We start from the raw sequence: 21,995 nt of genomic DNA, 5'->3' as shown, positions 1-21,995 counted from the left end.
GACAGCATGGCTCAGAATTCATTCAGCTGCTTCTGTCCTCATTCACATCATCAATAAACACTAGTGTCCCAGTGCCACTGGGGGCCATGTATACTCAAGCCATCACACTGCCCCCACCGTGTATTACGATGCGGTTTGCTTTGGAGCTGTGCCACGCCTTCTCCATACTTTTTCTTGCCACCATTCTGGTAGAGGTTGATCGTGGTTTCATTTGTCCAAAAGCAAAATCCAGTCTCTATTTGTGAGTGGCTTGCACCTTGCAGTGAACCCTCTGTATTTACTTTCATGGAGTCTTCTCTTTATTGTAGACTTTGATATCGATATGCCTACCTCCTGGAGAGTGTTGTTCACGTGGTTGGCTGTTGTATTAGCCTCTTCACCATGGAAATAATTCTGCGATCATCCACCACTGTTGTCTTCCATGGATGTCCAGGTCTTTTTGTGTTGCTGAGGTCACCAGTGCTTTATTTCTTTCTAAGGATGTACCAAACTGTAGATTTTGGCACTCCTAATATTGCAGCAATTTCTTAGATGGGTTTCTTCTGTTTTTGCAGCTTATGGGTGGCTTGTTTCACCTGCATGGACTCCTCCTTTGATGATGATGTTTTCTGTTCACAGCAAAATCTTCCAAATGTAAGCACCACACTGTCATGGGCCTGAGTCTGTGACTCAGGGCTTTTGTATTAATGAATTATCTTGTGTTCTGGTGATGTTTTCTGTTAAGGTTTTCCTAGTTAGAATTTGGTGTTGTGCTCCCTCTGTTTAGTGTCAAGTCATCCCTGCCTGTGTGTTTCCTCTGTTTGCTGTCTGCGTATATTTCCTGTTTTACTTTGAAGGTCTGTGTCTCGTGTCTTGTCATATCAATTAGGATCTGCTGTCTCCCTCCTGTTTTGCCATTCCTCATTCCCTCATGTGTATTTATCATGTGTGTTCACCTGTGCTCGTTGTCAGTTCATCTGCGTTGGTTGGTGTTTCTCCGTGTCTCTCTGCCCTCAGCTCGTGTTTCTCCCTGTATGTTGTGTGTTCCAGGTTTATTAGTTTTCCCCAGTTCAGGTTCGTGTCTTAGTGCCATCCTTACCACCCTTGTTTCTGTTTGTACTTCACCCATTGTAAATAAAATGCTCACTCGCATCAAGTCAGTTCCTGCATTTTGGGTCCTTTTTGCCCAGACACCACACGACTGTCGCTGCAACCCTGACACACACATCAAATCAACTCCAGTCCTTTTATCTGCTTAGCTGATAATGACATAAGAAAGGAATTGCCCACAACTGCCCAATAAATAGCCTTTGAGTCAATTGTCCAGTTACATTTAGTCCCTTTAAAATGAGGTTGGCACATGTTAAGGAGCTGAAACTCCTAAACCCTTCATCCAGTTTGAATGTGGATTATATAACTATAATTGGAAAATGTTTCAGTAAACAGGTAAAAAAAAAAAAAGTGCGTCAGTGTCCAAATATATATGGACCTAACTGTATAGACAAGACACAGGTGGAAGCAGGAAACAGATGAAAGCAATGAGGAAAAAAGAGAGACAATCACAAAGTTTGAGTGACAAAGACACAACTAGACACATGGGAATCAGTTATTAAATTCAAACAGGAGGTAACCAAAAGATAATCAACCAAAACTGAAACACTAAACAATATGACAAAGACAGAATAACACAGCAGGGATAGGAAATGGAGAAAGTAAAAAGAACAAAACCCAAACAAAATGGCACAGGAAAGCCAAGAAAATATCAGGACCATGGCCTTATTAGTATTAATCATGTCTATGTAAGCGGCTGTCTAATGCCCTGACGCCCCTTTTTGTGTCAAAGCAAATGACAAAACTTTTACTGATCTCATTCCAAGTTAACCTTGGGCACAACGAATTTGAAATAAAAAGTAATTTTCTTCAGATGAAACTTTAAACAAGACAGACGGGGGTGTTAAGCAAGCATGGTCTGCAAAAAGATTTGATATGAGTTGCATCACAGAAGGTGTAGATGCTTGATGCATAGCAGCAGCTATGGGCTGGGCTCTGATTTTGACCATTTTATTATTCAGGGTCACACATGTTTTACAAGGGTTACTCCAGCAGTTTCAAATAAAATGAATGCACACTGTATTTTACAACCGTTTAATATTTTATCAAACGAGTAGTCAGTCTTTAAAGTGTTTTGTGACCTTTTTCAAACATGTATGATCCCATGTGGTTGAAATCTTAGAGCTGAAGAGATGTGAAGAACTTTTCTTTTTCTACACTTCATTAGCTGTCATCTGGTCTTTCTTCATGTCTACCTGTCTCTTTTTTCCCCTGCACTTGTCTATCTAGACCAAAAGGTTTTTGGCTGCAAGAGAAGCTGGTTCACCTTTTCCTTTGTCTGACACCCTTGAGTTTCACAGGGCCTTGCACATTAACTACCACTAAAGGGAGACAGTTGGGGGGTGGGAGCATGGACATTTGGGAGAGGGTGAGGGGTGATGGTGAGAGAGAGAGAAAGTCAAGACTATTAGGGGAAATGAGAGAGATAACAACGGCAGGAATGTTGGAGGTTGAAAAAGGGAAAAGATGGAGGGAGGTAAATGTGAGATAAAATGGTGAGACACAGAAATTGCAAATTAAAAGAAGACTGGCAAAGGAGGAGGCTGTGGCTCAGGTGCTGCGTATATTTCTTGTCTACCAATGGAAAAGCTGGGGGATTGAGCTCCAGATCCTCCTGTCCATGTGTCTAAGTATCCTTGGGCAAGATACTGACACCCAGGTTGCCCCGATCCATCCATCCAAGTGTGAGTGTGTGAATGTTAGATAGAAGTGCTTAGATACAGATAAAAGCACTGTAAATGCTAAATAATTGAGGAGGAAGGTGCTATGTAAGTGTTTACAACAGAAAGACAAAACAGTCTTTTTCTGACTGTTTTTAGAATGCAGAGGCAGAACTGTCCCTGCTTGATTTATGTAACTGCAAAAAAAAAAAAAGTAGAAATACAAAACAAATCTAGCATCACGCCACATCTAATAATACATTTCTAAGAAAAATGGACTAAAGCTGTTAACAGTCAATCTTTTCTGGTTTAAATAAGATGCAATTTTGTTAATAACATAATGTGTTAATTAAAGGATCTTAAGTGACTCTGTTTTATAAGTTAAGTTAAAAAATGGTCTAGCACTATAATGGAACAATTAAGAACATGTTAAAGTTCTAAAAACATAAAGCAATGTTCACAAGCCCATTCATGTTTAGCCATTTTGTACATAAAGGCACACAAATACATACTGTGCCTATAAAAAACTAATAAAATGTGTCATCTTAAAATGAAAAAGCAAAGTAGGAATGACCACCAGGATCCTGGTAACTGGCAGGCTTACACAAGATAGCTGCCTGCTGGAAAATCACTATGGCACCATTTAACTCCATCTCTCATTCACACACACATCTACAGGACTGTGCATTGAAAATTGGATGCACACACCCGACGCGCACATCACTATAACCTAAAACTCTAATAGCTGTCAGCGTTCACAGCCCAATGTGCTTAGCTTAAGATGATTGGTGTGTCCCATTGATTTTGTGCCTCCGCTGTTCCATGGCACTGGGAGATTGGAGTAGATTGGATTATCAGCACATACTCATGTCACTGACGGCAAATTTGGCTGCCAAATGTAACGGCTTGAAGGAACCCCTCCTTATAATATGTGTAATATGTGTATTTACGTGCATGAAAGCTGGTGCAACAACGGGACAATTATAAACAGTCACTGCTCCCCGAACCTCGAGTACATGTCGGTAAGATGCCGGCCTTTCTTTCTACCGAGAGAGCTAACAGTAGTGATCATCACGGCTGTGTACATTCCACCCGATGCCAACGTAAACACGGCGCTCTCTATCCTGCTGAACACCATTAACGAACAGCAGCGGGCCCACCCGGACGGTGTTCACATTATCGCAGGTGATTTTAATAAGGCCAACATAAAGACTGTACTCCCAAAGTTCTATCAGCATGTCAAATGTCCCACCAGAGGAGAAAACACTCTAGATCATGTTTACTCCAACATCAAGCATGCATATAGAGCCATACCCCTCCCCCACCTCGGTCAGTCCGACCATCTCTCCCTCCTGCTCTCCCCAGCCTACACCCCCCTCAGGCGCAGTGCCAGGCCCACCACAAAGACTGTTACAACCTGGCCGGAAAATGCTCTCTCCAAACTACAGGACTGCTTCACAGAGACAGACTGGGACATATTTGAACACCAGGACCTAGAAACATTCACAGGATCAGTACTGGACTACATCAAGTTCTGTACTGCAAATGTGACAGTGGACAAAAGCATTCGGGTTTTCCCAAATCAAAAACCCTGGATGACCAGCGAGGTCCGCTCACTCCTCAAAGCCCGTGATGCCGCCTTCAGGTCAGGTGACAGAGCTCTGTACAGGGCTGCTCGAGCTGATTAAAAAAGCCAAGTCAGACCACAAAAGGAACATCGAGTCCCACCTGTCCAGCAACAACACACGAGAGGTGTGGCAGGGAATGCAAGACATCATCAACCACAGAGGCAGCACTGCGAAAACAGAAAACCCGAGTGGGCAGCTGGCAGAGGAAATAAACTCACCTGGTTCCTGCACCGCTCCACTCACTGTAACAGAGCACGATGTCAGACGTGTGCTCCTAGCAGTGAACCCCAGGAAGGCGGCCGGTCCAGATGGAGTACCTGGCAAGGTACTAAGAGCATGCGCACACCAGCTCACCCTCATCTTCACCAGACTCTTCAACCTCTCACTGGATCAGGCAGCCATCCCATCCTGTCTAAAATCAGCCACAATCATCCCAGTGCCGAAGAAGTCTCCCATCTCCAGCCTGAATGATTACCGCCCTGTGGCCCTCACACCGGTAATCATGAAATGCTTTGAGAGACTAGTCCTTCAGCACATCAAGGATTACCTCCCCCCAGAATTCGACCCCCACCAGTTTGCATACCGTGCAAACAGATCCACAGAAGACGCCATCGCCACAGCCCTCCACGCTGTGCTGAGTCACCTAGAGCAGCGGCAAAGCTACGTCCGAATGCTCTTTGTGGACTACAGCTCAGCCTTTAATACAATCATCCCGGACATCCTCATCACCAAACTGGTCACTCTTGGCCTCCCTCCTCTCACATGTGCCTGGATAAAGGATTTCCTCACAAACCGGCCCCAGACTGTAAGACTCGGCCCTCATCTCTCCTCCACTCGCACACTGAGCACCGGCTCCCCACAGGGCTGTGTGCTGAGCCCCCTCTTGTATTCTCTCTACACCCACGACTGCAGTTCGACCCACAACAACACTCTCATCATCAAGTTTGCTGATGACACCACGGTAGTCGGACTCATCTCGAAGGGAGACGAGGCAGAGTACAGAGAGGAAGTCCTGAAGCTGGCAGCATGGTGTTCAGAAAACAACCTGGCACTGAACACCAAGAAAACCAAAGAGCTCATCGTTGACTTCAGGAGACACAGCACCGACTTGGCCCCCCTCTACATCAACGGGGAGTGTGTGGAGAGGGTCCACACTTTCCGGTTCCTTGGTGTCCTCATCTCTGCTGACATCTCCTGGACAGGAAACATCTCAGCGGTCATCAAGAAGGCCCAACAGCGGCTGCACTTCCTGAGAGTCCTCAGGAAGTACAAGCTGAACTCCAACCTGCTGCTGACCTTCTACCGCTCGTCCATTGAGAGCCTGCTAACCTACTGCATCACGGTATGGTACGGCAGCTGCACCAAAGCAGATAGAGTGAGGCTTCAGAGTGTGGTCAAGACAGCACAAAAGATCATCGGCTGCCCTCTCCCCTCCCTGATGGACATTTATTCCTCCCGCTGCCTCACCAGAGCAGCAAACATTATCAAGGACAGCTCCCACCCTGGCTTCAACATGTTCAGCCTGCTTCCCTCAGGGAAGCGCTACAGGTGCATCAACACAAAAACCCACAGACTAAAAAACAGTTTCTTCCCCAAAGCGATAACCACCCTGAACTCACACATGCACAGATAACACAGCCCCCCCACTTCCCACTTCCTCTATGGACCACCACTGTGCAATACCAATTCTATGTGCAACAACTCAACTGTATATACATAACACTATTTATTACATATTACTTACGGCTTGTATATTGTACATTTTATATATATATATGTTTTTCCCTATGTTAATACTGTCCATATGTACATAGCGCTGCAGAACTGTACCCCCCCCCCCCCCCCCCCCAGCATGTTTACACTGAGTAGGAGATGCTCTGTATCTCATTGTACAACTGTATAGTGACAATAAAGGCATTCTATTCTATTCTATTCTATTCTAAATGTGTAGTGCCATCCTGTTTTTGTCAATACAAGTGTTTTGAAATGTTTGTGTTCCAGTGAAAGTGCGAGTGTTTAATGTGTGGACTTGTTTTTGTCATGCCTCACAGGGTTTCTGTAAATGTGAGCATGAGTCATGTAGAAGCTAAATTGGCTTTTCACTTGTTTTCTCATTCAGTGCATGTTTTGTCTATAAAGAAAATCACTGTAATTCTAAGAATATGTGCAATATGGATGACTCTTATGCATCTTTGCTTGAATATGTATATTTTTGGGGGGAGTTAGGGTTTGTATTTGTGCATTATGTCGCTAGTATTGTGAATACTGATATGCCTTCCCTTCCCTTTCTCACGCTGCCATATCTCAGTCAACATTACTCTTTACTCCTACTGGTAGATGACTTAATTGCTTGTGCCCACCTTCTTTGCATAAGCAACAATTACTCCCTACCACTGTTGATATTTGCCTAATTTCATTACCATTTCCTGGTCTTTGGTCTCCACATTGCTGCCAGTTTTCATTTTCATGTATGACCTTTAGGAAATCAATACTGATTTGAGCAGTTTCATTCACAATCAAACCAATTTCTTTCATTAAAGAACAATTTCACTGGATGCTTTTCTTAGATGGCAACAAACAAACAAACAGACATACGTTCATAGCAAATACAATTTCCTTTGCAATTCTGCCACTTTGTGGTCTCCATGCTTATAGAGTGATGATTACATGGTAGTTTTAGCCACTGATCACTTTTAACTCAATATAATCTTGGCACATTTAACACAAAGTCAGCAGCTGATGGAAACTGTTTGTTGTTAATCACAATGGTGGCTCAATTTGCCATGGACTCCTGATGTGAAAAGTGAAGCTTTGCCAAAAAGTGAGGTTCTAGGCTAACATTGATTTTGTGTCTTCCCTGTTTCATAGCACTGGAAGAGCACATATTCATGCCAATAACAGTACATTTGGCTGTCAAATGTAGCTGCTTGCATCTAAATGCAAGTCAAAATGATAGAGCGAAGGGAGACTATCTACAGCTAAAACACAGAAACTGTACAGCATGTTTTGATATCTTTGCTCGTCTCTGTGACATCCTTTCAACAACAGGTGAAAAGACATCTATTTAGACATTTGGGTGTTTTGTGTTCTGTGTTGCTTCACCTGGTTCATGTGAGATCATTTTAAACACATATCAGCTGTTTTCTTTTTTTAACTGATACCTCTGTAAAATATTTCATGACTGGTTTCTTGTCTATTGAAGCGCTATGCAAATACATTTTACTTCTTACTTTAACAACTGTTACAAATGTTATATTTTGAAGGTTGCCCCACGTCAACAGTTAATGCAGTTTGCATTATAAATGTTTAATTATAGTATTTTAAAGTTAAGTAAATCTGTCTTGAAGTTGTAACGTTCACATCCAAACTGATTTCCAGAGGAATCCTTGACCGTCATCAGGTACTATACCTTAGAGAAACACTTTGGGGAGTTGAACTAAAGCTACGTATTTTGGAAATAGCTCGAATATTCACTAAACATTGGCTCTCAGTTAGACGTGCAGATCATGTCTTTATTGAGTCTGCAGGTCCATGACCAATTCTGGACATCTATATGATGTCTAAACTAGGCCCAAAATTTGGACGTCCAACCAGGACATCAATTCAATTAAATTCAATTTTATTTGTATAGTGCCAAATCACAACAACAGTCACATCAAGGTGCTTCATATCCGAAGGTAGACCCTACAATAATACATACAGAGAAAAACCCAACAATCATATGACCCCCTATCAGCAAGCACTTTGGCGACAGTCGAACGAAAAAACTCCCTTTTAACAGGAAGAAACCTCCGGCAGAACCAGGCTCAGGGAGGGGCGGCCATCTGCCACGATAGGTTAGGAAGAGACAAGGAAGACATGACAAAAAACATGGTGTGGAAGAGAGCCAGAGATTAATAACAAGTATGATTCAGTGCAGAGAGGTCTGTTAACCCGTAGTGAGTGAGAAAGGTGACTGAAGAAGAAATACAAAATGCATCATGGGAATCCCCCAGCAGCCTACTGCAGCATAACTAAGGGAGGATTCAGGGTCACCTGATCCATCCCTAACTATATGCTTTAGAAAAAGGAATGTTTTAAGCCTAATCTTAAAAGTAGAAATAGTGTCTGTCTCCTAAAATCAATATGATATTCAACATTTGATCGTGGCTCAAGAGTTGGGTGTTCGTCTTGTAATCGGAAGGTTGCCGGTTCGAGCCCCGGCTCAGACAGTCTCGGTTGTTGTGTCCATGGGCAAGACACTTCACCTACTGCCTACTGGTGATGGCCAGAGGGGCCGATGGCGCAATATGGCAGCCTCACCTCTGTCAGTCTGCCCCAGGGCAGCTGTGGCTACAACTGTAGCTTGCCTCCACCAGTGTATGAATGTGAGAGTGAATGAATAGTGGTATTGTAAAGCGCTTTGAGGGGTCCCAAAAAGCGCTATATAAATGCAATCCATTATTATTTTATTATTAACATTTGAACTTTCGACTGGGTAATCTTTTGGACGTCATGTAGATGTCTATGACTTGTGCAGGGAATTTACATGATTAATAAATGTAATGTTTTTTTTTATTTACGAATATCATCATTGTTTCTATCAACATGATACATATGAATACAGATTATTTATCAACAAAGATGCTTTATTATGTGTTGACCTATTAATTTATTTAGCGCATGGGTTGTTTGTTATTTTAAATTTCCCTGTTTTTCTTTAACTAGTTTATTTATTTAAATTAATCACCTTATTTATTTGTAACTAGGTTAAAACTTTTATTTTTTTTAAATATTAAAAACATTAAAATCCATGTTGAAATGTAAATGAAGCAATAATGGTTAAAGTATTTATACAATTTTTGGTATTCATTTTAAAAGGAGTAAAATGTGTTTAATAAGTTAAAAAAAGTATTTGCATTAAACACCGTTTGTTTTTATTTTAGAGAGGTTAGTATCTTGTTTTATTGTGAAGAGCTGTGTAAGACGAAACTAGTGTGTTTGTGAAGTGGCCTGCTCTGGGAGATGTTGCGATGGAAAATACGAAAAGTTTTTGTAAGTGTGTATTTATGAACTGGACTATTTGCCTGACAGTCTTTGTCGATGCGCAGATGACATTTCTGCTCGAAATCCACCACGCAGCTGCTCACTTTTGCTTTAGCTCAGGAGCCCGCACCATCTTGGAGATGTCTGCTAATCACTCTGCATCCTTTTAAACATAACTGTTTCTGTACAGATAATATGCCCTCCACCCTCTGGAAACATGGGACTACAGAGCCTATACAATCAGAAGCATTATAAAAATGACATCTAAAAATGAGTCTTACAGGTTTGACATTTAAAAGACATCCACAACAACCACATTTGGACCATAAATAGTCCCTACACAAAGGTCTTACGGACGTCAACACTAGAAGTATAGTAGACGTCGTTAAAAAGACGCCGCCTGCCGTTACACAAATAACCCTTTCGGTGGACCAGAATTGTGCATCCAAAAATGACTTATAAAAGACGTCACTCTAACATCACTCTGCGCAAGTATATTTCACAAAGGATCTAAATGCACACTACAGCTATTTTCATTCAAGTATTACTTAAGCTTTTACAAAAATAAACTGAATATATACACTTTATCCATTACATGTTCTCCAAGGACCGCTATCCTCCAGGAGAGGAAAAGAAAATGTGTTGGTGGGAAGAATGCTAAACTGTATTTTTACCATCCTTTCCTTATCCTTTTGAGAAATTGTTTTTCATTTTTTCATTGTTTCCTTCCCTATTTCCTTAATCGGTTGTTGGTGGGTGTCATTACAGGAGCTGCAGTCCCGTTTAGTAGAAATAATTCTATTGGTATGATTAAACATACCAGATTACCTTGCTTTTATATGTCAGAGTTGTTGCCTCAGCTGTAGTGCGGCTATATTAGATGGGAAAGTATGAATTATTAATTGTATAAACACGGAGGGGTGTAATTGTCTGTCCCTATCTGTCTTTGCTGTGGACTGATGTGGAAATGAGCTTCAGTCTGAGTCACTGAGATAATGATTGAAGCCAAGAGAGGGAGGGCATGAGAGGAGAAGAAATATAAAGAAGTAGAAAGAAAGAAAAGAGAAAAAGAGGAGGAAGGTGGTGAGAGCAGCTGTGCAGCACTGAGAAGTGTGTCGCTCGATGAAGGCTTGAATGTTTATCTCACAGTGTGTCATCTCTAAAATCATCCATAAGGCAGTATGTACACGTACCTGAATTAGGTATTTACTTTTATCTCTGTCAACACTGCATGTAAGCAGAGCCCTCCAACAGAATGCATATATGTGTGAGTACATGGCCATCTGTAGGCTTGTCCGCGTGTGTGTGTCCGCATGCGCGTATGTCTGTGTGTGTTTGTATACCTCCTCTCCTGTTGAGCTTGGCATATCCAGGTGCATATCCGCTGGAGAAGACAGACGAGCTGGTGAAGGCTGTGTGAGGCAGAGGAGAGGCAAGAGCCTCATCACACTTTTCTGTAGAGAGAAAGAACGCATATTAAAACAGAAGGAGTGAGAAACAGAAGAGGACGTTGGAAGAAAACAGAGAATATGATAAAGAGCTGTGTTTTTTTTGCTTTACATACACACTTTTTCACGCATAGAAAATACATTAAGTAGTTGTTGGTCATTTTAAATCCTATTTAACTGTAATTCTATGACAAAATCTCAACTTAGTCAAACCAATTTGGCAAATTCACGAACACATTGCAAAAATATCCGCCTTAACAGGCAATCTGGCCTGGTAACTAAATGCAGATGCAAAGCTGATTTAAAAAACAAACAAACAATCAAAACAGAGGAGAAATACAAGTGGCTAAAATGAATTGCCCCAGCCCGAGGTTAAACCCTACACACATTTATACTGCATTTGTTCACTTCTGAAATTTGAAGTACGAAGTAGGCATTTATAAATGACTATGATGAAATTTTAGGATTGATTTTTCTGCAAACAGATATAAATTTCAACTTCTTTCATTTAAATTGAAGTTTCATTGGGGTTGCTGTGAAGAAAATTATCTGAAAGACCACCACGGCAGTGCTCCTCATAACCTCACTTTCAAGCTAACATTCTGCTAGTGCTCTCAAGAGAAAACAAAGAACGTGACGGCAGAGGAATACATATGAAACACACAAACAGCAGAAATCAAAGGGAAGAAATACTGAATATTCCTCACATGCACACAGTGATTAAGTCTCTTCACTCTCTTTTCTCTTAATCCGCCCCTTTCACTCTCTCATCCACACAAACACACTCCCCTCTTCCAGTACATTAGGTTCCACGCAGAGAGAAATTGTGAATGGTCTGTCAGGTCAGGTAGGCACAGTCACTAGCTCTCTGTCATGTCCCACTATGTGTGTGTGTGCGCACAGAGTCTGAGTATGTATGAGGGAGAGTCAAATTTAGAAAAGAGTGTTGTTTCTCCTTCTGTGAATGTGCATAGACAGATCACGCATGTGTGTGTGTGTGTGTGTACAGTAGACTACATCTGGTGAAAGTCTCAAAGAGTTTGTGTTACAGGTGGGCTCATAGAGAATGGAAAATATCTAATCGTGACAATGTGTGTGGGTGTGTCCTTGTGTATGCTTGTATGTGAGTGTGCATTTCTCTTTGGAAAGCCTCCCTCGTGGTCTGAAAGAGCTCCACATTTTTCTCCTTTTGCTGCCTGCTTTGGCAGGTGGATATGCACAGAGACATCAAGGTTCTCCTTTATAAAAAGTAATGACATTTCTGGCACATTCATGTCACCCTGGAATATTAGCAAAGTCCACTTGCAACTGTCAGGCGTCTGACTCAGCATCATAGAATGGGAGAGAAGGGCAACGATGTGGTTTCAGGCAGCGGGATTTAAAAAGTCTGTTTGCATACTGTGTGAGGAGGTACGATTCTTTTAAAATGACTCAGGTGAGCCCGTGTCACCAGCTGCAACCCATGCCAGAACAGCTAGTGATGTGTTCCTGCTTATCTCCTTTTGCAGCTGTTCCACAGGTGCAGCTCTCGTGCAGCAGCATCTGGTCATGAAATTACAAGAAATCTTTGGGTCATGCTCAAGAGTCTCCAAATTTATTCTTGCACCCTAATTAATGATAATAGGATCCTCTATCACACAAACAAATGCACACGAGAGCTCCTTCACGGCTATGGACAAATGTTCTGCATCCATATATTCAACCGTTTGTGCAGTGATTGACACAAAGGCACAAACACTTGCGCTTAGATCCAGTCATACACTTGATGATTCTTCATTTTCATTCACACACTTGGGAACACAACAGCTTTACTGCAGCTTCCGTCTAATGAGTGTTTCTATAGGTTTGTTGGCAAAGACTTGCTCTAGCTGCACATGAACAGGCTTTGTAGGTCACACAAACACACACGCACGCACACACTCACAGAATACATTGAATAAATGCTGGAAGAGGAGGCAGCAATGGAATGAAAGAAGGAGGCGAGTTAATAGAGAGAAAGTAGATTGGTGGTGAGAAATATAGTGAATTTCTTCAGTGCCTCCACTTATTTCCTTAGGGCTCTCTAAACTCTCTTCTGGGGAGAAACCGCTATACATGTACGGATTTTAGAGATCAGAAGATATATACTAAAAAAAAAATAAATAAATGAAAAAGGTGGAAAGTCAACCTGTACCAAGGCCAATGTTCTATTTCACAATTTTAAAGAAAGTAACATGATTCAACATGAGATTCTTTTCTCCTCTGTGCTCCACCTCTCCAACAGTTTGGTAGTATATGAGTAACCTTGCAGAAAAGAGAAAAAAAAATACAGAAAACGGTAATGATTGCATGCTTCCACAATGGCTTGTCTTGGTTGAAGAATGATGGTTCTAATATACAGTACTAATAATATAGTAGCTATTAACAACCCTGACCAGTAACGTGGAAATATCTTAAAATATGTGATAAAGAACTCTGGTGAAAATGTGCTTTGCCTCTGAAAGCAGAACCCTGAATATTCGCAGCCATCACAAAGATCTATGAAACGAAACTTTAACTGTCTTTAATTTTGATAATGGCAAGACCTCCCGAGGCAAAATTGGTGGCTATGTTTACAAAGTGATTGATTAGACTTAAACGCAATTTGACCTCATAAGCTGTGCTCACTGTTTTCGCTATTACAGTACACTGCACCACATTTCCATTAAATCAGCTAAACAAAAAAATTAGCATCTGTTTATTTGGGTCCTCGGTAAAGCTGCCAAATTCTTATTTTCCTTGCATCTCTATGTGTGCAGTTTATTTCTGGTGGTTGCTGTTGTTGCTGATTGCCAAGTCCAAAGGTATCCCCTGCCATGTGCATTACTCATGTATGTATTCACCCCTTACGTCTACTGGCTTCATAACATTCCACAGGCACTGATTCTACTCGCAGTTGAAATTTCATAGCATGCTGTTTTGATTCACAAGGGGACCGGTGATAACTACAACAACAATAATTTTAATATTGCATGTTAAAATAAAAATTGGTTTGTGGTTGATGGAATTGCAGTAGCATTTTTCTTCTTTTTTATACTGAAAGATGTACAATGGCTCATTCAAATGCAGACAATGTTAGACTCTCTGTAGCTTTCCTTCAGTGAAACGCCAGTGCTTCGGTATTGATCGACTATTTTATTCCAGTGCTGAATATTTTAAGAAACCCAGAGTATATCTTTAACACACAGAATGAGCAAGTAAATCAACTAATGGTTTTGTTCATCATTTATTATTATTATTACCTCCTTCAGGGAGGTTGTGTTTTTGATAGCATTTGTGTGTGTGTGAATATCATTCTGTCTGTAAACACAATAACTCAAAAACTTTTGAATAAATTCAGATAAAACTTTGTAGGGGTGTAGAGCGGGGTCATATTAACAATCCATCTTATATCCACCAGTCTATGCTGACCTCTCCTTCATGCTCAACAGATTGATCTGCTGTTTAGTAATGCTAATATTAATGCTTTAAAGAGCTGTCTAAATCTGTGTTTCTTACTGCTATTGTTTGTATTGAAAACATTATACAATAAAGTAGTAAAATATTGTAAACAGTATAAACAGTATTGATCACATTATAGACTTTACTTTTGCATTTCACATCTGCCTTTCTTTCAAGCTGAACCAAAAATGTGTCAGCTTTAAAGCTCATCTAGAAGGCATGGTTAAGAGAAAGAGAATGAGCTGCCTAGTTAGTTAAAAATATACTGCATTATAATATTATATAATACGCCCAAGTTATCCTTATCCTGTTATTTGCAAATCAATATTATCCATGGCCTACTCCTACATAATGTTTGTGTAATTAAAGTAAGCATCTAACATGCTACACTTATCTGAATTTTGCTGCACTACAAACTTTTTAAAGTCTGTATAAAAAGGGCAAAGCAAACAAAGTAAATGAAGCTAGGAGAGGGAGCTGCCATGGTGGAGGTTTGCATTGTGTAGGCTTATATAATATTTCACATTAAAAATGACCATTGTTTATGCCAAATATTTCCATCGTTTGAGTGTCAAGTACTACTGCTTTTTCAAAGCTGTCTTAAGGGTAGGTGCAAGGTGTCCTCTGGAGACTTGATGCACTGGTTGCTTCAGCGTTAACAACTGAGAAGCAGTCCTCTTTCGAAGGTCGACAATGAAGAAAGAGGGCTGCCGGTGAGATGTGATCTTAGCCAGAAGTCTGTCAAGAAAGACCTCTTGAGCAACTCGCATCTTGTTGGGAAGTTTTCTATTTTGTACTCAGTTTTGCTTTGTTTTTACAGTTTGGGTTTCTTTTTACTCGCCATTTAGTCAGGTTGAAAAACCAAAAACACTACATTAACCCGATACATTGAAAAATTACACTTACACGCAGTGCTATTGAATGTGGTGTCAACAGGTTCCAACCAGGCCTTTATATGTGGTGAGGTAGTGCATCAATGCCCCAACAGCAAAGGACACCCTACATGTATCTATGAAATGCCAGCTGACAAAACCACAGTCGGTGACATTATATGAATGAGGATGGGGGGGCAACAAAGAACCAAGGACATAGCAGTGAAAAGAAAATGAAAAGTTTCTGCTCTTGTAATAAAGCCAATATACAGTGGCATATTTGAGAGGAACTCTAAAGCCCTGTCTGAGGCTTTAGTGCTCTACATAATGCTGCATTTCGTCCATATGTGACTTGTGTGGAAAGAAGCCAGTAAATATACTTAATATGTCCTTATCTGAACTGAGTGTGCCTTTTTAGTCTTTTTTATTGCTTTTACTTGAGAAAAAAGCACAGAAATGATGGGAGACTGTATCCGATTCGATCATTCATAATGAATCCACTGTACATGTGAACCTGTTTGAAATGCCAACACCAGCACTAGCTGTATCAGGAAACCTTGATATCGTGCAAATTGTTTGAACTTGAAATAAATAGAGAATTTAGGTTATACTGTAGCTGTGAAATTACTGGCAATAAATCTTGCATTGTCTCTTTTCTCATTTTTCAGAGTCCTTAAGGATTGCAGCTGTAAAAACAACAGTAATGCCCTGATTTATTGTTTAGCAATGATTAAATCACAGCACAGGGTTATACACAGGTAAATTGTATGGTATGTGTGTGAGAAAGGGCAGCTTCTGTGTTTTCCTTGCAACTAATTAAACTTTGAAAGAGATCTAGACTCATACCCATCAATTATTTACTGATATACCTCAAAGGAAGCAGCTGCTGCACACATAATGTAGCCTTACGATATACAGGAAAATAGATAGGAAGCATAGTGGGAAATTAAATAGACTAAACTACATAAATGTACACACTGGATGGATAATGTGTGACATCCTAAAATAGGTTACTATAAGACCAGTGCCTGGTTAGTGAAAATGTGTTTTAAAAAAAAAGACCATTGATGAACACAGACCACATGGTTATATGTTCAGCACTCAATAAAGAGGTCATAGCCACTGATATTTGCCTGGGTCTCAAGTGCATAGCAGGGCTCCGTAAGTTCAGGTACTTTAGGGGAAGCAAATGACTACAATATCCAAGTGCAAATGTCAGCCTATTCCTCTGTGCAAGAGGAAGAGATAGTTTTATGCATGATAGAATGATAAGAGAGGCGAAACAGATAGGGACAGTGTGGGGGAGTAAAAAGAGAGATAGATAACATGAAGGCAGGACATGAGGAAGAAAAAATGGCTACATACCAAAGCCTTCTTAGTGACATTTCCAGTTAAGTAAATAACTAGGATGAAGAAAAACAGCTACCAAGAGATGTGTCAGCTGGCTGCTACCAGTTGGGACCAAAGCCATAGACAGACAGTGTTTGGCCAGCCTGTTCAAAGGCCTTTTCACTGCCACATCTTTGGAGCTAAAGGGAGTTGGACACTAGTCCAGCATAATCCAACGGGGGTAAAATTCATGACAGCCTAAAGATTAGCTGGAATAGAATCACAAATCTTAGAAGCCAAGAGACGAAATTTTGGAACTGAGACAGCTGCTATGATGTAACTCTTTGACTAAGTGTTGTACCTGCCACATTGGCCATTTAGGCAAAAGCTCTTGAAAGAAACAGTTCACGAGTACTTAGCACAAAGACTTAACAGTGCATGCTGAAATTCACCTGATAAAACAAAGGAAAAATGGAGCTGAAAAGGCCTGCCAGTTTCACCTTTTGCATGTGTTTTAACAATGGGGTCAGTAAACCGGTGAAGAACATTCAGTGTTCTTTAGACCGCTGAGCAGACTGTTAAAAACACTACAGAAAACTCTGCTATCTTTATTTAATGACTGTGAAACCATTGTGTGTGGAGTTTTGCTACTGTGCTGTCAAGTCTGTCCTCTCAACAACACTGAATACTGAAGTTTGGGGACCTGGGGGCTTTTTGTGGACCCATGTCATGAACACAGTGGAAGCTGTCAAAAGTGCCAACAGCTGCATGGAGATGCAGTCTGACTCTCCAAAGTGCCAGTGAGTGTGAGAGCCTCTGTCTGTGCAAGCCTTTGTCCTCCGGTTTGGCTGGGAGCAGAAGGGGTCTCTGCTTTCTGTTTTCCATTTCTTTCCAAATTCATATTTCAATTTAATGAAGTATCTCTGGACTGGAGGCAGTGGCCTTAAATGAAATAAGACTGTAGAAGACTGCTTTAGGGAGCTAATCTCTGTTGTAATGTTTATAAATTCATATAGCCCATCTTACCAATTCTTGCCAAGTATACCCAATATCCGTCTTAGAGAAGCTGTCCTTCTCATTGAGATAATGGGCTGAGCTGATTCAAAAATAGCAGAAGCTTGGTATGCATAGACTCCATCTACTCTATGTCCATGTACTGAGAAAACCAGCAAGTTTTCTAATTTTCTGGGAAAATAATACTGTTTCACTTGATTGCCTACAGAAATATTTCTGTAAACATTAACAGCAGGTAATATTAGATTTCTAGTGTAACTAAACACAAGTTGGTCTTAACCAACTTTATTTATAACTGGTTTAACACACTGGGTAGGAGGTGACCCATATGCCATAAGGCTAATGCAGAGGCCCGAGTCTGAATATGCCCTAAGGCTGTTTACACCATGTCTTCAACTGGTCTTTCTCTCTGCTGTCCTATCTTCTCTCCACTGCCCTGTTTAAAAAAACTCCCCCAAAAATCTAATTATGGTCAAATGTTGCAAATTAAAGCAACTCTGATTCCAACAGTGTTTTCAAAAATTCTGCCATCACAGAGAAAAAGTTTCACAAACAGTTAAATGGCCATTGACTAATTAGCAAGCAGCTTCATGTGCATTCTGTCCTGTACACCTGGAATTTCATGACAGCAGGTCCCAAGTGGGCTTCACAAAGAGCTATAGGACAAAAATAAACAGATGTTCTGCAGCATAGAATAGGCCGTTCTAATTGGGATTACAGATGGCTATTCCGACCGTTTGCCAGTGTCTTCGATGTGAAATAAAATTCCAAAGTGAACAGGGTTTCACTGAATACATGTTGGCAATGATTCCAGTTCCTAATCATTGTGAGACATCTCAAAGTCACATTATTTTAAAAGAAGAAATACTACAATTAAATCAACTAAAAATAAATAAGAGGCCTTTTCAGCACTTTTTTAGAGAGTTTTATTTCTTCTAGCCTATATGAACACATGACAGTGCATCTAATTTCTATCCGGTCATTAAGTCTGACGTCACTAGCCGTGTCTGGGTCTAAACTCCGCTGCAGGTCCATATATCAAACGATCACTATGGCATTACTGAGAGTTGAAAAACTGTCTAAAGTCTTTCATCTTTAATAAAATGATCAGCGTTCTGCTCTACCAGGTGTAACAATTGATTTTAACATCCAGGTATCCATGAAAACGGAATTTATGACATTTAACGGAGTTAGAAGTTAGCAGGAAGTTAGCTCGCTAGCTTCTATCTAAATGCAATATAGCATGTCCTGACTGCGGGGTTTTGGAAACAAATTAAAATGTACAGCTCTGTTATCACTTCCAACATAAATGAAGACAGAAAACTAAACAGCAGTGACGTTTGTAGGGTTACTGAAGTTTGGCTAGCTGGTATATAATGATGTGCTACGTGACTGCTAGCGACACAGCTATGTTAGCATAATATAAACAAGCTAACTTTTTTTCCACTCGATAAAAGTTAACGTGAGTGTTCTCGGTGGTCAGGAACAAATGTAATCGCATGGCAGGATGCTGTAAAAGGACCAAACTTCAGCCAGGAGAACAACTGAGATAATCCATCCACAATACAAGGTTAGTCATTCATATGCTGCTGCATGGGCTGGGCTGTAGTTACATCCTAAGGTTTTAAAAACTGAGCAACTGAGGTAATAAAAGCCGAGGGAGGTCAACAGTGATCACTGACTGTTTTAAGAGCTTTTTGAGATTAAATAGAAGAAAATACAAAACATTAAACATGTTAACAACACAAAAGCCATATTAAACGCAGACTACTTTAGGCCCGGAAGTAGGATTCGTCACGTCATCACTTAACGACCGGATAAATACCACGTGAATATGCAGAATCTGTATGCAAGGGACAAAAGTTTCAGTACTAGAAGTGTGACATTTGGTATGAATCAATTTCTGTTTGTTCAGCATGAGATGTATGTGTCCAAGAGCAGAGATCAAGAGTTGCATGCAAGTTGGTTTTGCTGTAATACAGAAAGAAGAGGAGTTCCAGCATGGTGAATCTGAACATCGAGAGCCAGGCCTGAGCTCTGGTGTGTTCCTGCCCAATTTAACCCCAGCTGACACAACATTTTCATTCAGAATATTCAGATTATATATATATATGTATATGTAAAAGTTTTGTGATCATTCAGTGTGTATCTGGTTGTGCGTTACACATCCTGTATTTCAGTGGATTCACTACAAAGTCTCATTATGCGCCTTTGTGCTCAGGGCCACCACATTCCTGTGGCATGAAATAGCAGATGGCAGTGGAGTGAATAACAATCATCTAGACCTCAGGGTGGGAGCCTATTCACTTTCAGTTCACATGCTACCACAGTGGGAATTAAAATGACCATTTAACTCTCTATGACGTGCTAAGTGCTAACTTTTCTAAATATGAAATTTGTTCTTTGAAAAAAAGACAGAAGAAGGGATTATCGTATTTTTACAGAAATTAATTTCTCTCAGGTACAAACTGCTAAATCTCTGTCACTTTCTATTGCTAAAATACATTTATTGCAAATAAGATGTCAATAAATCTTTTCACTTGAAGAAGACAGTTTTTTATGCAGTTTTTCAAAAGAAACCCTCCGTCTCATTGCTTTTGCTGGCATCAATGTGCAATTTTTGAACTAAGCTCTTGGAAAAGGTTACTTGCTTTTGTCCAACTTTTTCTCTCATGTAAAGAAATGTTTATACCATACATGTATAATCTGATTCACTTAACCTAGGGCTAAATGCCTGTAGTCCTCTCCAGCGTTATTAATTCATGTCCCTATGTGACAGGGCGAAAATGTCTTCGCATTGGAAGACAGCTATTTAAAAAAAAAAGAGTCTCTGCTCACGCTGCTCATTTGCGCTTTACTCTTTCAGTCCAGCTTATTTCATTTTCAACCTTCCCTTCCCTTGCCTTTCCTGACCACCCTCCAACTACCAACCACCACCAGCAGGCATGCCAGCACTTTGCTTGAGCTGTTAATCTAATTTTTTTGGTCCAGATTCATTTTTCATGTCTTGGAACCATTACCAAACAATTTTTGTCAACGGATCTAGCACCCTGTGCCAATGTGAGCAGAGACCAAGCGCATAATGAGATGTTTTGGATGAAGCTACCTCACATAAAGACAGACATTTAAACACATGTACACACACGCACATATACCTTTTCATTTTCACATTTGCATCTGTCAACTGAAATCTAACATAACTTTTGAAATGCTGCAAAAAACAAAATCTGTTCCAGCGTTTAAACAAAGCAGAATGCATCAGAGCATATAACAATAAAACAGAAAATATTTAGAGACAACTGATCTTATTCTTTGGGTTTGACCAGTGGAGTTACCAAAGACCAACATTAATAACAATTAAAACTAAATGAAGACATTTATATTCGCAAACTATTCCAAACATCAGTGCATGCTTTATGAAATCTTATGATGTTTGTGTTGCAACATTTAGTCTGAGCAAATACTTTAGAGTATCAAAAGCCACATTTCACCTGTGTGACAATTTGATGAAAAATACTTCACATAACCATTTGCTGGAACAAAAAGTGTATCTCTGTGTCCCGTTTTACATTCCAACTCCTGCCACAAAAAGTCCTGATATCATCTGGCAGCAGTTCCCTCTCCCAATCAAATCTTTGCAGTCAGTTTGTTGTATAAAACATGGGCTCCCTTTTTTAGTATGTCCAATAATACTTCATGGACTTTCCGCAGTCATTCAAGATTCAGTTAGCTCAACCTAGAAAGCTCAATAAGCCTTTGGTGGGTTTGCTGTATAGGTTCATCAATTATTTATTCTACTAATTAAAGGAGTGCTCACAATGACTGATTCTCTGTGTTACCGGTAATCCACGGTGCCTCAAGCTACTTTATGGGAGGTCTGTAGTGACAGGTTACCACCCTCAGCTGAACTCCTCTGATGTTTTTGATGCAGATTTAGGAAAAGGTGTGAAGTGGCATGGCCAATGCATATGTTGGGGGGTTATAGAGCGAGAACAGCTGTTATATTCCCTAGGAACGTAACAACACATGTGGGGAAGTAACAGTAAAAGGGCAATAGGAGACAACACTGCCAATATAATAAAAAATATTTTTATTAATAATTAAACTAAAACTGTCACAATCAAAACACAAAGAAAAACAGAGTGAAACTCTGAAGCAAGTCAAAAGTCACTCAAAAATACACTCCTCTCCACAGAGCAGGAGTAAGGAGCCACAAGCACATAGCTCATGCTGTAAAGAGAATGGCACTCCCTGAGCTTAAATACTTCCTAGCCTAATTGCTCTGTCAAGTCAGCTGCAAGGGGTGGTACCTAAATCCAGGGAGAAAAAAGCAAATACATACCCGCACAGCCAAAAACCACAGTAGGCCTGCAAACACTATAACATCAGACTTTTTTTTACTCATTTCCCTTCACTGCTGTGAAAAACAGAGATTCATGCCATTACATGCAGCTACTCATACGTTCTACC

The 21,995-nt window shown here is 40.4% G+C and overlaps 1 protein-coding gene across 2 annotated transcripts in view; it reads right to left on the bottom strand.

Annotated features, from left to right (window-relative positions):
• Nucleotides 1-21,995, bottom strand: part of cntnap2a (contactin associated protein 2a) — a 390,635-nt gene that overhangs the window by 232,387 nt on the left and 136,253 nt on the right. For both annotated transcript variants that reach the window (XM_084939110.1, XM_084939109.1), the window contains exon 2: nt 10,747-10,857. In XM_084939110.1, the coding sequence (XP_084795236.1) occupies nt 10,747-10,857 (111 nt within the window). The remainder of the gene's footprint in view (nt 1-10,746; nt 10,858-21,995) is intronic.

Source organism: Perissodus microlepis, chromosome 9, assembly GCF_051167445.1.
Source record: "Perissodus microlepis isolate ML-2025 ecotype Zambia chromosome 9, ASM5116744v1, whole genome shotgun sequence".
Lineage (NCBI taxonomy): Eukaryota > Metazoa > Chordata > Actinopteri > Cichliformes > Cichlidae > Perissodus > Perissodus microlepis.
The sequence above is the reverse complement of the archived record's forward strand: the minus strand, read 5'-3'. Positions and strand labels throughout refer to the sequence as shown.